Here is a 16,608-nt window from a genome sequence, read left to right on the forward strand (position 1 = left end):
TTGTGTACAGTTTTAGTCACCAAATTATAGGAAAGATGTGAACAATATAGAGAGAGTACAGAGGAGATTTACTAGGATGTTACCTGGGTTTCAGTACCTAAGTTACAGAGAAAGGTTGAACAAGTTAGGTCTTTATTCTTTGGAGCGTAGAAGGTTGAGGGGGGCTTGATAGAGGTATTTAAAATTATGAGGGGGATAGATAGAGTCGACATGGATAGGCTTTTTCCATTGAGAGTAGAGGAGATTCAAACATGAGTTGAGAGTTAGGGGGCAAAAGTTTAGGGGTAACACGAGGGGGAACTTCTTTACTCAGAGAGTGGTAGCTGTGTGGAATGAGCTTCCAGTAGAAGTGGTAGAGGCAGGTTCGATATTGTCATTTGAAGTAAAATTGGATAGGTATATGGACAGGAAAGGAATGGAGGGTTATGGGCTGATTGCAGGTCGGTGGGACTAGGTGAGAATAAGTGTTTGGCATGGACTAGAAGGCCGAGATGGCCTGTTTCCATGCTGTAATTGTTATATGGTTATATGGTTATACATAACATGGGGTGTCACGTACAGGCCTAGTCCTGTCTTGACTAGAGGTTCATATGAATGCAGTTTAAACGAGTGAGCGTAAATCCTTGTAAGCTTCCTCCCCCCCCCCCACCCCCACCTTGAATTCAGGTGTCCCAGGCATCTCTCACTTTGAGCTAATTAAGATAAAACTGGCCCTTTGGTTCATCTAGTCCATGCTGAGCCATTTACACTGCCTATTTCCATCAACCAGAGTCCTCCATACCCCTACTATCCATGTAACTATCTAAGCTTTGCTTAAACGTTGAAATGGAGCTCACATGCACCACTGTGCTGGCATCTAGATCCACACTCTCACACCCCTCTGAGTGAAGAAATTTCTCCTCATGTTCCCCTTAAACTCTTCACCTTTCACCCTTAACTCATGACCTTTAGTTGTAGTCCCACCCAACCTCAGTGGAAAAAGCCTACTTGCATTTACCCTATCTATACCCCTCATAATTCTGTATATCTCTATCAAATCTCCTCTCAATCTGCCATGTCCAAGGAATAGAGTCCTAACCTATTTAATCTTTCCATATACTCAGGTTCTCCAGACCCAGCAACAACCTTGTAAATTTTCTCTGCACTCTTTCAACCTTGTTTACATCTTTCCTGCAAGTAGGTGACCAAAACTGTACACGATACTCCAAATTAGGCCTCACCAAAGTCCTATGCAACTTCAACATAACAGTCCATCTCCTGCATTCAATACTTAGATTTATAAAGGCCAATGTGCCAAATGCTCTCTTTACGACCCTATCAACCAGTGATGCTACTTTCCATAAGACTATAAGACATAGGAGCAGAATTAGGCCATTGACCCATCAAGTCTGCTCTGCCATTCAATCATGGCTGACTTGATTTTCCCCTCCTCAGCCCCACTCCATGGCCTTCTCCCTGTAACCTGTGGTAAATTCCACAAATTCACCACCTTCTGGCTCTAGAAATTTCTCTGCATCTCTGTTATAAATAGAAACCCCTCTATCCTGAGGCTGTGCCCCCTTGTCCTGGACTCCCCTAGCATGGAAACACCCTTTGCACATCTACCATGTCTAGGATTTTCAACATTTGAAAGGTTTCAATGAGATCCCCCCTCATCCTTCTAAATTCCAGCGAGTACAGACCCAGAGCTATCAAGCGTTCCTCGTATGATAACCCTTTCACTCCTGGAATCATCCTTGTGAACCTCCTCTGAACCCTTTCCAATGCCAGCACATCACATCTTGGATGAGGAACCCAGAACTGCTCACAATACTCAAGCTGAGGCCTCACCATTCCTTTACAAACCCTCAGCGCCACATCCATGCTCATGCATTCACTTTCAGTGAATTAGGTACTTGTATTCCCAGATCCTTTTGTTCGACCGCACTCCTCGGTGCCCAACCGTTCATGATGTAAGACCCACTCTGGCTGGTCCTGCCAAAGTGCAACATGTCGCACTTGTCTGCATTAAATTCCATCTGCCACTCTTCAGCCCATTTTCCCAGATCCTGCTGCAAGCCATGATCACCTTCCTCACTGTGCACTAAGCCCCCAACTTTGGTGTCATCCACAAACTGGCTAATCCAGTGAACCACATTATCATCCAGATCATTGACAAAGCTGACAAACAACAATGGTCCCAGCACCGATCCCTGTGGCAGGCACTCCACTAGTCACAGGTCTGCAGTCAGGGAGATGATGAATATACAATGATTTATTTTTATGAATTGGACGGTAGTCAATCAGCCCAATAAATCAATGTTGGCTCAATGAGCATTCCTATAGTCCCATCTTCAGCCCCCCCCCCTCCCCAAGTTACTTCTCTGTGACCAATGTCCCCTTGTCCATTAACACCCCCTTGATTTTTCCGGTCACCCATCCACATTAGAGGTAATTTACATTAGCCAATTAGCTGACCAACTGTGATATCTATGGAGTTTAGGAGAAAATCTGAGCAAGCATGTATGTACACAGAGAAGATGAAATTCCAGGCAGCCAGCACCTCTGATCAGAACTGAACCCCAGCTGCTGGAATGCGGGGCAGCCACACTACCTACTGTTCTGTGAGTCTTTTGGGGTTATATACTGTGTTTGATGCTCCCGGTGTGACCTCCTGTGTATCGGTGAGACCCGGCGTAGATTGGGAGACCGTTTCTCTGAGCATCTACACTCCGTCTGCCAGAAGAAGCGGGATCTCCTGGTGGTCATCCATTTTAATTCCACTTCCCATTCCCATTCCGATATGTGCATCAGTGGCCTCCTCCACTGTTGTGATGAGGCCACACTCAGGTTGGAGGAACAACATCTTATATTCTGTCTGGGTAGCCTCCAACCTGATGGCATGAACATCGATTTCTCAAACTTCCAGTAATGCCCCCCCAACCCCCCTTCACCATTGCCCATTCCCATTCCCTCTCTCACCTTATCTCCTTCCCACCCATCGCCTCCCTCTGGTGCTCCTCCTCCCTTTTCTTTCTTCCATGGCCTTCTGTCTCTTTCACTAATCAACCTCCCAGCTCTTTACATCATCCTTACCCCTCCCTGGTTTAATCCATCACCTTGTGTTTCTCTCTCCCCTTCTCCCCACCTTTTAAATCTACTTCTCTGATTTTTTCTCCAGTCCTGCCAAAATGTCAACTGTACTCTTTTCCATAGATGCTAGCTGGCCTGCTGAGTTCCTCCAGCATTTTGTGTGTGTGTTGTTGTGCTAATCTGCTGCCCCACATTGGACTCCACTGGATTTGAGTTACAGAATCATGAAATGATGTCCTCAGCATTCCCATGGTCCATCTTTCAACACCAGTTCTAACACTAGAGTCTATTCCATTTTTGCAAGCCTTACTTTCACATAGAGAAGATTCTTATATGACTGTCAGTTAGTGATCTTTGAAATAGTTTATTAATTCTACTAACAATTAGATCTCCTAAGGTACTATTTTATGCTTGTATCAATAGAGCTGAGAAAGGGGCTTTGTGTAAGAAGATAACTTAGTTTTATATAAGAGGAGGGGGCATTGTATGAAGTTCTAACCTCTGACCCGACTTGCTCTCTTTCACAGGTGATGAAAATGGTCATGGCGTTGACTGTGGAGGAGTCAGGATGTGTGCATTATGTAAAGAGACCAGGAGCCTGTTTGGACCAGGGGTGCATAGTAGCAAAAATGGAATTAGATGATCCGACAAAACTTCACCCAGTGAGTTCTCTTTCAGCTGTGTAAATGCACTTTTAATTCACTAATTTTGCTGAAGACTTTCAGTATATAAAATATGTTTAAAAAATGTAAGATTGGAGAAGATGACAAAAAGAAGTTGGATTAGTCCTTCCCTCGCCAGACTGATGGGAAATGGCAACTTTGACCTATTTACAATCCACTGTTCTTCAAAAAACGTAATTATGTCTTTTAATACTATAGACTTCTCAACACTTTTATAGAAAGAAGAAACTGAGAGAGTGGGTTCCATTCTGCAAGAAGTATTTTATTGGGTTAAGAGAACGATTGAATCCTCCCAAATTAAAACAAGTTGAATTTCTGAGCATAAATGAAGGTGCTTTTTTTGTTAATCACTCTCGTTTCTGTTTCTTGCTTCCTTTTCTTGTTTCTGTTTCTTCTGCTGCACTTCCTACCCACTGCTCTGCCAGCATAACTAATGAGAAGGACTCAGTGCTGCTATGTGACCAAGACCCCTAAATATAAGATCATGAGATGACCGAGTACAGAAGGTGTCAGTCTCCTTACCATAACTTTGCCAGCTTTTTAAAATAAACCTAAGGCATCATAAATATCTAAAGCGCAGAAGAATGTTATTATGGATATTGTGTACCTATCTAAATGATCTTCAGCCTTCTCCACATAGTCACATACACTCAGTGATCATTTTATTAGATACCTGTACCTAATTAAGTGACAACTGAATGTATGTTTGTGGTGCTGTTTGACATGTAACGCATTCAGAGGTGGTTATTTGAGTTACTGTCTCCTACCTGTCAGCTTGAACCAGTCTGGCCATTCTCCTCTGACCTCCGTCACCCACAGAACTGCCACTCACTGGATTTTTGATTTCATTTTTCACACCATTGTTTGTAAACTCTGTAGACTATTGTGAGTGAAAATTCCAGGACATCAGCAGTTTCTGAGATACCCAAACCACCCTGTCTGGTACCAACAATCATTCCACAGTCAAATTCACTCAGATCACATTTCTTCCCCATCCTGATGTTCTGAACCTCTTGACCATGTCTGCATGCTTTTATGCACTGAGTTGCTTCCACATGTTTAGCTGATTAGGTATCTGTATTAACAAAGTGTACAGGTGTACCTAATAAAGTGGCCACTGAGTGTATTTCCTTTCCTTTGGGTATTTTATCAATTTATCTATCATTGGTTCTGCTTATAGGCAGTGTATTCTAGATATCGATAATCCATGCTGTTTATAAATACAAGTTTCCTTATATAACTTTTGGTTATTTTGCCAACTATTGTACCCAGGAAACAAGACACTGTTAACATACTTCTTAGCTATTAGCATTAACTTAAAAATTTAATAGCAGGATTTATTGCTGTTCTGGATCTCATTCTCTAGGCTCAATTATACACGGGCATCTTTGAGCCACAGCAGTTGCTCAGTATTGTTGGTGAGAAACTACACCAGGTCTTTCATAGTATGCTGGAGAACCTGATCAACGTCATGAATGGCTACTGCTTGCCTGAGCCCTACTTCAGCAGCAAGGTAAGCAGTAGGGCTACAACAATTTCCCTTGGGATCAATAAAGTATGTCTGTCTGTCTGTCTGTCAATACCCTCTCTTCCATCTTCCCTGTGTGATAACTGAGAACCTAACTCCAGTTAGCTAAATGGAAGGTTTCGGCTGTTTAATTCTTGTATTTGAAGATAGCTATAAGCAAACAATATAGGGTTGAAATATTCAATGTACATTTATTATCAAAGTATATATGCAGTACACAGCCTGAGATTCATCTTCCCACAGACAGCCATGAAACATGGCATTCATTCAATGAGAAACACAAATCCCCAAGGCACAAAAAAAGAACATATCACACAAGCAGCAGAAAAAGATAAAAAATCATACAATAGAAAACATCAAACCACAAAGTCATCGAAACAGTCCAGGAACGTTCAGTCCTAGTTGCCATAATTTTAAAAAAATGTTGAATTGTGTCATGTAAACCCTTAATCTGTTTGGATTTATATTTTCCTCTGTATATCCTCAGGAAATTTTGTCTATGATAATTTTAATATGCAGCAACTATTTTTATCAAAATCATGGACAAAATATGGACATTTGCAGCAGACAGTAAACTTGCTTATCAATCACTTCCTGCTGACTGAGACAGTATAAACTGAGTGCATCTAAACTCACTGCACACCCTTCCCCTTCATCACCACTCCCTCAAATCATCCCAGATAAAAACCTACAGGACTTTTTATGCTGCTTATGTTTAATTACACAGAGCTGTTCCAGCTGCTACCATCTGGGAAACAGTACCGCAGCATAAAAACCAGGACCAACAGGCTCCAGGACCGCTTTGTCCACCAGGCCATCAGACTGATTAATTCATGCTGATACATTTGTATGTCTATGTTATATTGACTGTCCTGTTGTACATACTATTTAATAAATTACTATAAGTTGCACATTGCACATTCAGATGAAGACGTAATGTAAAGATTTTTACTCCTCATGTATATGAAGGATGTAAGAAATAAATTCAATTCAATTCACAGAAAATATATTCTATTGGCAGTGTAATTCTCCTTGAACTCCTGTAAGCTCCCTTTGACACTTATTTCACTGCTTCTATTGTAACCATTCCTTCAACACCCCTCTTCCTAAGCATTAAATGTTTCTGCATTTATTCCTGTATTTTCATCGTGAAAATTACTTATTGCTGTTGATCATTTGCAAACTATCTTATACCAAGAGAGTTCTAGTATTGTTGAAATGACTGGTTGCCTAAGCCCTGTTATTTTAAATCTACTTTAAGGAATACGTGTGCTAATTTGTCTCATTCAATATCTTTCTTCCACCTCCACTACAGGTTAAAAAATGGGTCACAAGGCTGATGATGACTCTCGGAGACCCTTCGCTGCCCCTTCTTGAGTTGCAAGATATCATGACCAGTGTCTCGGGCAGAATCCCTGTGAGTGTGGAGAAGGCCATCCGAAAAGTGATAGCTCAGTATGCCAGTAACATCACTTCTGTGCTCTGTCAGTTCCCAAGTCAACAGGTAAACCAGGTCTTGGACCTGAATCAGTTGTGCTGTTTCGAGGAAACTCCAAAATGTAGCAGATTGTCAGAAAAGCAGTTACTAAGGGAAGTGCTATCATAGTGTCAGATTCATTTAAGAAATCTGTGAAATAAAATTAAGTTGACCCAGTTGCTCTATGAAATTTATCTTTTAAGTTCAAAGTAAATTTATTATCGAAGTACATATTCTGTGTTACCGTATATCGACCTTGAGATTAAATCTCTTGCAGGCATTCATAGGAAAAGGCAATACAATAGAATTTTTATGAAAAAACTTTACATAGACAGACAACCAATGTGGAAAAGAAGACACGATAATTAATATTGAGAACATTAATTGTAAAGAGTCTTTGAAATTGAGTTTGTAGGTCATAGAATTAGTTCAGAGCAGTAGAGATTGAAGTTATCTATGCTAGTACAGGAGCCAAATGTTTGGTGAAATATTTAAAGTCAACAGATTGTGATTGATTTGGTCTTAATTATTTTAAGGTTCCTGGATCTTACTGATAAGGGTTGCCTGGTATTTCTTACAATCATTGAAATTGGGGAAACACAGGAGGTGTTGAAACTTATTTGCACCAAACATTTGGCTCCTGAACTAGCATAGATAACTTCAATCTCTACTGCTCTGAACTAATTCTATGACCTACAAACTCAATTTCAAAGACTCTTTACAATTAATGTTCTCAATATTAATTATCGTGTCTTCTTTTCCACATTGGTTGTCTGTCTATGGAGCTGGATGACCGACTCCCTTCCTTGATAGAGATTGGCGAGCAATTTTGTTTGCTTTTCTGTTACAAATTCACAAATTATTGGATGTTTTATTTTCCATTGTAAACTTGCCTTTGGTGGGAAATGAATTCAATTTCTGGGTGGTCAATCTAACCAGGATGTGATAACAATTATTCTTTCTGCTCTAACAATATTTTTAAAAAAATTAAGATTGCAGACATCCTAGACAGCCATGCTGCCACTCTTCAGCGGAAAGCAGACAGGGAAGTTTTCTTTATGAACACGCAGAGTGTTGTCCAGTTGGTACAATGGTGAGTAAGTTATCCTATGTCCTTTTTAAGTGATTACAGAAGATCAGTCTCCTGTAAAGGTTTTGAACTCTAATAACCCATTTTATAACTCAGACCAAAAGACCATAAGGTATAGGAGCGAAATTAGGCCATTTGGCCCGTCAAGTCTGCACCACCATTTCATCATGTCTGATCTATTTTTCCTCTGAGCCCCAAACTCCTGCCTCCCCCCCCCCCCCCCGTATTTCTTCATGCCCTAACCAATCAAGAATCTATCAACCTCTGCATTAAGTATACATGAATACTTGGCCTCCATAGCTGCCTGTGGTAACAAATTCCATAGATTCACTACTCTTAGCCTAAGACTTCTTGGATCTGACTTATTAGTTCAAAAGGTAATTCTGTAATCTGGTAGCTGCTAATCTCATCTGTTGTTGCCAAATTTCTGCTCATGCTATTGTGTATAATATCGCTAGAGGTCAGTTTGGTTCATTAAGGTTGTCAGAACCAGGGTATGGGGTGGTAATGGGAATAGGCTCCCACTACCTACTAAATGCTCCCAACGGTGTCTGCCTCAAACAGCCTCTGACAACTAAGCCCAGCTCCTGGCCTTCACCATGTGGCCATTTCTACTGATAAGAGAAGGGGCAAAGGCGGATTTATGGTGCCTTAAAACCAGTCATTTTGGGCAGATGGGGTTCATCAGCCATGGTAGGCAGTTCATCTAGGAGAAGGAAAACTCTGATCTCAACCCTCCGCTGCTTTGTGGCAACACCCACTCATGGGGAAGGCTTCGGGAGTAAACCCTAAGGAAGGACCTGGGGCTGGAGTCCCTAAGGCAGTTCTACGTTGAGTCTGCCACTCCTTTGGATTCATCAGCTATGTGGAGAGGGGGGAGTCTGTTGCATAGCCACAGCTTGCTCTCCATATCGTACTGTCCTGGCTTGTATTTCACATAGGACACTCGTTTCAGCTAGGACACAATATCCACGGTCAACCCCAACCACCTGAGACCTCATTTTTTAAAGTTTACTGCCAATATCACTTATTTTCAAATTGATTTCTTTATTTTATTTTTTGATGGATGAAATTATTTCCTTAAGGTATGAAGTAACATCTCATACCTCTTTTGTAAATTGGAGAAAACTGGATCACTGTATGTGTAGACATGACCCCACTCCCACCCCGATTCTTTATTAAACGTTCTCTCTGTTGCTTGAAGACTGCAAATTCAGATGTTGTTTTTCAGATTTGCTTTCCATTTTAGTTCCTAGTCCATAATTTAACATATTTTTTGCAGCATGATCTGGTACTGATTGATACAATGTTACCAACACAACAATAAATTGGTTTGTTTTGCTTTCTGTGTAGGTTTCGAAGTGGGATTCGTGGACACATGAAGTCAATTGTTCTGGACCTGTTGAGGAGGTATTTGAACGTTGAAACACAGTTTCAGCAAGGTAAAAAAAGACTTCTTTTGACTTGGATCTGAGTAGATGAACTTGCAGCGTATGATCTACTGAAACCAGACTAAATTAATATGCGCTCCGTTTTAGCTGAAAGATGTGGTGTGGTGCTATTCTGATGCATTTGCCTTCCCACCCCCCACCCCCAATGACAATGCTCAATACTTACTGGATTCACTTTGGTGAACACTGTTAACATTCACTGATAGAATGTATTATCAACATTCTAACGTATTAATTTTGCTGAGATTAAGTCCTTTGTTTTCATTTCCCCTTTCCAATGATGGCCCACTCTTTGTTGTAAGATGAGCAAAAATATTCATCTCAGCAGTTTTGCCACTATTATGTAGCCAGACCATGTGAGTTGCATTCTGGGAATTTAATTAATATTAATATCTGCACTTGCCGGTGCTTTCACCGTACTGATTTGTTCAGCCTTGACAATACTTTTGTGTGTTTGAAGTCACATCTTAATGTATTTCAAACATTCTAGAATAGGAGAATAAGACATGGGAGCAATATTAGGCCATTTGGTCCATCAGATCTTCTCCACCATTTCATCATGGCTGATTCAATTTTCCTCTCAGCCCCAATCTCCTGCCTTCCCCTCATATTCTTTCACACCCTGATTAAAAAAGAATTTATCAACCTCTACCTTAAATATACACAATGACTTGAACACCACACATGCCTGTGGCAATAAATTCCACAGATTTACCACTCTCTGGCTAAAGAAATTCCTTTTCAACTTCAGTTTAAACAGACATCCCTCTTTTTTGAGGCTGTGTCCTCTGGTCTTACACTCCCCACCATAGGAAACATCCTCTGCACATCCACTAAATTGAGGCCTCTCAACATTTGATAGGATGAAGTGAAGATTTTGGTAATACTCTTGGACACTCTATACCTGGAAGATGTCTAACTGGCTTTTCCCTGAATATTCTGGAACCATTTTGGGACAGGGAAACATAATTTAAATGCAAAACATCATCATGGGTTATAAATTTTTTTTGTGTTTTTTAAAAATTTATTACATTTTTAAGAGAATTACATAGAATGAACGGAATATTAGAATAGTAAAAAAAAATATTGATCCTCCCCCCTCCCCTTAACCCTCCCCCTTAACCCCATCTAAAAAAAAAAGAAAAAAAAAGAAAGGAAAGAAAGAAAGAAAGATTGCCTGAATATCGGAGGATCCCCACATGCTCCATGGAGTTCAAAATAATTTTAATTTTTATTTTTATTTTCCCCATTACTTTGTAATTTTATCTTCAAAGGACCTGTATATTTAATCCTATCTTTTGTAGATATGGGTGCCAAATTTTCAAAAATATATCATATTCATTTCTTAGATTATAAGTAATTTTTTCAAGTGGAATGCAGCTGTATATTTCATTATTCCAATGATCCATAGTTAAATATAAGTCTGATTTCCAAGTAACTGCAATAACTTTTTTGGCTACTGCCAATGCAATTTTTATAAATTTTTTCTGATACTTATTCAATTTAAGTTTCGGTATTGTCCCTTCAATGTCACCTAGTAAAAATAATATTGGACTATGTGGGAGCTGTACTCCAGTAATTTGTTCCAATAAAAGTCTTAAATTTATCCAAAATGGTTGAATTTTAAAACAAGACCAAGTAGAATGTAAAAAAGTACCAATTTCTTGATTACATCGAAAACATTGGTCAGATAGATTTGAATTTAATCTATTTATTTTCTGTGGTGTTATATATAATTGATGTAAAAAATTATATTGTACTAATCTAAGTCAGACATTTATTGTATTTATCATACTATCAAAACATAATCTTGACCAATTTTTTCCATCAATTTTAATATTCAAATCAGATTCCCATTTTTGTCTTGATTTATGAATTCCTGGTTTAATTGCCTGTTTTTGAATCAAATTATACATACAAGATGTAATTTTTTAAATTTTTCCTTTTTGAATTAATATTTCTATTTCATTAGGTTTTGGCATTAACATTGTTTGACCCAGTTTATCTCGTAAATAGGCCTTCAATTGAAAATAACAGAAAAGGGTGTTATTTGATATTTTATATTTATTTATATTTATATAAAATAAAAATGTTTTTATACTTAAAATGGCCCACATTCTCTCCCCCAAATGTTGCTCTCAAATCAATTGCCTTTTGCCAGACAGTGATGTAAAGTTTCTAAATGTTCATGTTCCAGCTCATTATGACAAATGTGTGATCAATCTGAGGGAACAGTTCAAACCCAACATGACGCCTGTGCTCGACTGCATCTTCTCTCATGCGCAGGTGGCCAAGAAAAATGATCTGGTCATCACACTAATTGTGAGTACTCTAGCAAAGAGCAACTTGATTACCAATTTATCCACAGCCTTCATTCTGCATGCGCATTCCTGGATCAAGGAAAGCTGATTCCTCTGGTCTGAAACTCTAATTTAATATTCACTACAATCTTTCCACCTTTCTTCAAAATCTCAAAAATGACTTGAGTAATTTTTCCAGTTCTGGACAATAAGCAGATGAATAAACCTTCTCTGAATATTCTATGTTTTTCCTTTTTATAGTTGTAGAATAATACAGGATGGAAATTTGCCCTTTGGGCCAACTTGTCATTGCCAATCATGCTGCCCACTAACCTTGTCCCATTCGCCTGCATTTGGCCCATATGCCTTGTTGGATTTCTGTTGATTTTTTTGAACCTTAGGGCTCTTCCAGGAGTCAGGAATGACAAGTATTCTTAATTCTAAGATTTTAGTTTAATTTTGAGTACAAACAAATATACAGATGCTGAGCAAACTAACCAAGGAGCTGAGAAGTGGTACGAAGGGGTGTAAGGCAAAAGGAATAAAGAAGAAACCAAGATGGTACCTCTGAAATATCTGTCTCTTTCATAGATAAGATAAGAGATATTCCTGAGATATGAATGAATTAGTAAGTAGGCTACATAGTTAAAGCAATTACATCAGGTGGGTAATGTGCTAATGCTTAGACAATGAAAAATGAGAAAGGTGATAAACCATTAGTTTAGTTGCTATACCACTTTCTGCCAGTGTGTGTGAAAAATACATGAGTTTGTTAAAAAGTACAAATATTTTAAAAAGTATTATTAAAAATAGTATGAAAAATTAAGTAATACTTTATAGGGAAAGAAGTACCATGCGATAAGGGTGATGACAGGATACATCCCTGGAGCTTGCTGATATCCAGTCTACTGAAACATATTAAATTCCATTCTTACTCAAAGTCAGCCCCAATCCAAATGCTCCTCTTCCATTATGATCAGTCATGGGCCAGGAATTCCCCCAAGAATATTAAACATTCTCCAAGGAGACATTGTGAACATCCTTGAATTATTTTCGTAGTTTTTTTGATAAATCTTTCATATCCTTCTATGTCTTGCTTATTCAAGAGCCTCTCCAGATACTGCTTAAGAATTGATATTGTTCCTGTTTCTACCACCATTTCTGGAAAATCCCTCCAGATATCAATAACTTTTCATATGTAAAGTTTACTCATCAGATCTCCTTCCTTTCACCTTAAACCTCTGCCCTCTAGCTTTAAACAATCCCTGCTGCAGGGAAAATACACTGAGCACCTTTCCTATCAAACTGAATATACCTCCATCATGTTATTTCTCAACCCCGTTTGCTCTGAGGAGAGCAGACACAACCTACTCAATCTTTAATGCCTTTGAATCCAGCTAGCATCCTCAGTAACTTAATCACATCTTTTCTGTAGTGTGGCAACTAGAACTGCACATAGTACTCTACATGAAGCTTAATGAACATCTTGTACAACTGTATCATGATGTCCCAAATCTTGTATTTGATATCATGGTCAACGAAGGCAAACAGTATACCTACAGTATATTACCACTTTCAAAGGGCAATGTACTTCAGCCACAAGTTCAACAAAACTTCCCAGAACCTGCCGTCAATTGTATATGTCCTGCCCTAAATGCATCACTTTGCACTTTTCTGAATTAATTCCATCTGCCACTGCTTTGCATACTTTCCCAGTTGATTAATATCCTGTTATAACCTTAGACAATTTTCTTCACTGTCCACTACATCGCCAATTTTGGTGTCGTCTGCAAACTTCGTAACCATTCTGTCTAAGTTATCATCAGAATCTTTAAGAGAAACAGTAGAGGTCCCAACACCAATTCATGCATCACACCACTGTCCACAGACTTCCAATCTGAACATCACCCCTCCACTGCCTGTCTATGTCTCATACCAGCAAGCTAATTCTGTTTTATTTTGTGAGATGTAACTGAGATTTTGATAAGTCATAATTAATGAGCCATGTTTGACAATCTGTCTAGCTCTTTAAAGAAACTGAGTTCATACTTGGATCGTTGTTTCCTTGGCTAATAGTTTCAGAATGCAGTAGGTTTTTTAAATGTTTGATATTTCAACTTCCACCTCAGTAGTTAAATCACTTAATATGTTGTACAAAATCTTTAAAATATTTAAACTTTTGTGTTGTCCTCTGCTTTGCTGGATGTGAGAAAGCTTTTTCATCTACTTGGATGTTCAGTTCATTGTTATTGTATATCTGAAATCCTCTGGAACTGAGGCCTGACTACTTTGTGGGCAGCTCTCTCTGAGGTCAGCAACAAGTGCTCTTTCTGACGAGGTTTTGGATTCTACAAATACTTTGGTATTAAAAGGAGCAATAAAACTGCATGACATGATGTGTGACTACCTCTTGGGAGTTATCCAATGCATATGATGTACTTTATTTCACATGTTGATTTAGGATCAGCTTTGTGCCCGAGATCCCACACTGACAGATGAGCTGATGGTGATTTTAAATGAACTGACACAACTCAGCCGAACGGAGAACTCTAAGGTAGCTCTGCGATCCAGGCAGGTGAGAATCTGCAGCACTGAGAACGAATAAGTGTTTTACATTACTTTACAAAAGGTAGAAATCCAGGTAGTCCAGCATTCTTCAAACTCCAAACAACTAAGAAAGCTTGTGAGAAACCATTTAGTAGTAAAATTAGAAGACTTTGAAACCTGTTTTTGTAAACTGTTAATGTGATATAAAAATATCTCTTTCATTTACCCTTATTATGTACATTTCCCTGTGTTGCTTGTGCTACCTTTCTTTATCTTTCCAGGCTAATATCTACTGACCAAATACAGTCTTTTCCCTTGTCTTACATCAGTGTTGCCTGTACCTAGCAGTTATGATGCTCAAAAAACTGCCCGAGTGTTGATTATTAATTCTTATTTCTTCCTCCTGTCAGCTAATTTTCCTTTTTTAGTAAACTCAGATCTTGATGTGAGTTGGAAAGATGTCAGCCCTAGGTGCATTTTTCTTCACCTTGTATGGGCTATTTTTGACAAATGATATTTAGTGTTGCTATTCAGTTTCATACCAGTTTGTTTTCTTCTAAGTAGGCTGTTTGTTGGTGGCAATGAAATGAAAAGGACTTTCTTAGACCATAAAGCATTACAGCACAGTCCAGGCCCTTTTGCCCATGATGTTGTGCCAACCTTTTAACCTACTGCAAGGTCAATCTAACCCTTCTCTCTCACATAACCCTCCATTCTTCTATCATCCATGTGCCTATCTAAGAGTTTCTTAAATGTCCCTAATATATCTGCCTCTACAACCACCCATAGCAGGGCTTTGCACACACCCAATACTCTCTGTATTTAAAAAACACTCATCTCTTCCATCACCCCCACATTTTCCCCCAATCACCTTAAAATTATGCCCTTTGAATTAGCCATTTCCACCCAGCTCCTTTCCAAAATAACTTTTCTTTGATATTTTCAGGTTCTGATTGCTTCACACTTGCCTTCCTATGAGCTGCGACATAATCAGGTGGAGTCCTTGTTCCTGTCTGCTATTGATATGTACGGGCATCAGTTCTGCCCTGACAATCTAAAGGTATGTACGTTATGTGTCCATGATAATAAACATGTGTCCCTGACCATGGAGGTGTGTCCATGACTATGGAAGTGTGTCTCGGACCATGGAGGTGTGTCCATGACTATGGAAGTGTGTCCCTGACCATGGAGGTGTGTCCATGACTATGGAAGTGTGTCTCGGACCATGGAGGTGTGTCCATGACTATGGAAGTGTGTCCCTGACCATGGAGGTGTGTCCATGACTATGGAAGTGTGTCTCGGACCATGGAGGTGTGTCCATGACTATGGAAGTGTGTCTCGGACCATGGAGGTGTGTCCATGACTATGGAAGTGTGTCCCTGACCATGGAGGTGTGTCCATGACTATGGAAGTGTGTCTCGGACCATGGAGGTGTGTCCATGACTATGGAAGTGTGTCCCTGACCATGGAGGTGTGTCCATGACTATGGAAGTGTGTCTCGGACCATGGAGGTGTGTCCATGACTATGGAAGTGTGTCCCTGACCATGGAGGTGTGTCCATGACTATAGAAGTGTGTCTCGGACCATGGAGGTGTGTCCATGACTATGGAAGTGTGTCTCGGACCATGGAGGTGTGTCCATGACTATGGAAGTGTGTCCCTGACCATGGAGGTGTGTCCATGACTATGGAAGTGTGTCTCGGACCATGGAGGTGTGTCCATGACTATGGAAGTGTGTCTCGGACCATGGAGGTGTGTCCATGACTATGGAAGTGTGTCCCTGACCATGGAGGTGAGTCCATGACCATGAAGGTGTGACCGTGACCATGGAGGTGTTATGATAGTTTGAAACAAGTAGATTAAAATGAGGCTGATTGATATAGTTTACCCATTTCATTCTCCCTTTTTATTTTATCAAGATTTTTTTTGACTAAGAAAGTCTTATGGAAATCTGTCTTTACACAAATTCTCCCATTTATTTCTAAAGCGTTTTTCAAGCTATAACAATAATAGTAACAATGTGTTTGACATTATTCATTATTGACTGGTACATTATATATTATATTAATTATGGACAGTGTTGGTGTGATCACTGAATATAGAGTGATATGATATGGGTTAAAACAGAAGATCAATGTGGAGAGACATCTTATGCACAGTTCTCAGGATGAGAATTTTTATGTTACCCAAGAACTGCCTGTAGAGAATTCTAAATTCAATACCATCACCTCCATTCACATAGACTGTTAATGCACTGTAGCAGACATCCACAAAATAATTAAACAGAATCACTGAGGTTTTATGAAGGCAAATCGTGATTGAAGCTGTAAGCAGCAGAGTATATAAATTAGAATTAATGGGTGTAACACATAAGGTCGCAGCTAGGGGCACCATCAGGCCAGATGTTTTCCTAAGGACTGATCTTAGATCCGCAGCAGTGACTGGGGGTTCAGGTACACTG

General features: G+C 39.5%; 1 protein-coding gene across 1 annotated transcript in view; it reads left to right on the forward strand.

The window, feature by feature from the left end:
* acacb (acetyl-CoA carboxylase beta) overlaps positions 1-16,608 on the forward strand; it is a 172,863-nt gene that overhangs the window by 76,672 nt on the left and 79,583 nt on the right. Inside the window, exons 18-25 of the mRNA XM_073065876.1 lie at positions 3,600-3,734; positions 5,122-5,268; positions 6,599-6,787; positions 7,753-7,853; positions 9,204-9,292; positions 11,499-11,623; positions 14,063-14,176; positions 15,095-15,208. Of these exons, the coding sequence (XP_072921977.1) occupies positions 3,600-3,734; positions 5,122-5,268; positions 6,599-6,787; positions 7,753-7,853; positions 9,204-9,292; positions 11,499-11,623; positions 14,063-14,176; positions 15,095-15,208 (1,014 nt within the window). The remainder of the gene's footprint in view (positions 1-3,599; positions 3,735-5,121; positions 5,269-6,598; positions 6,788-7,752; positions 7,854-9,203; positions 9,293-11,498; positions 11,624-14,062; positions 14,177-15,094; positions 15,209-16,608) is intronic.

The sequence above is a fragment of the Hemitrygon akajei genome, chromosome 14 (genome assembly GCF_048418815.1).
Source record: "Hemitrygon akajei chromosome 14, sHemAka1.3, whole genome shotgun sequence".
Classification (NCBI taxonomy): domain Eukaryota; kingdom Metazoa; phylum Chordata; class Chondrichthyes; order Myliobatiformes; family Dasyatidae; genus Hemitrygon; species Hemitrygon akajei.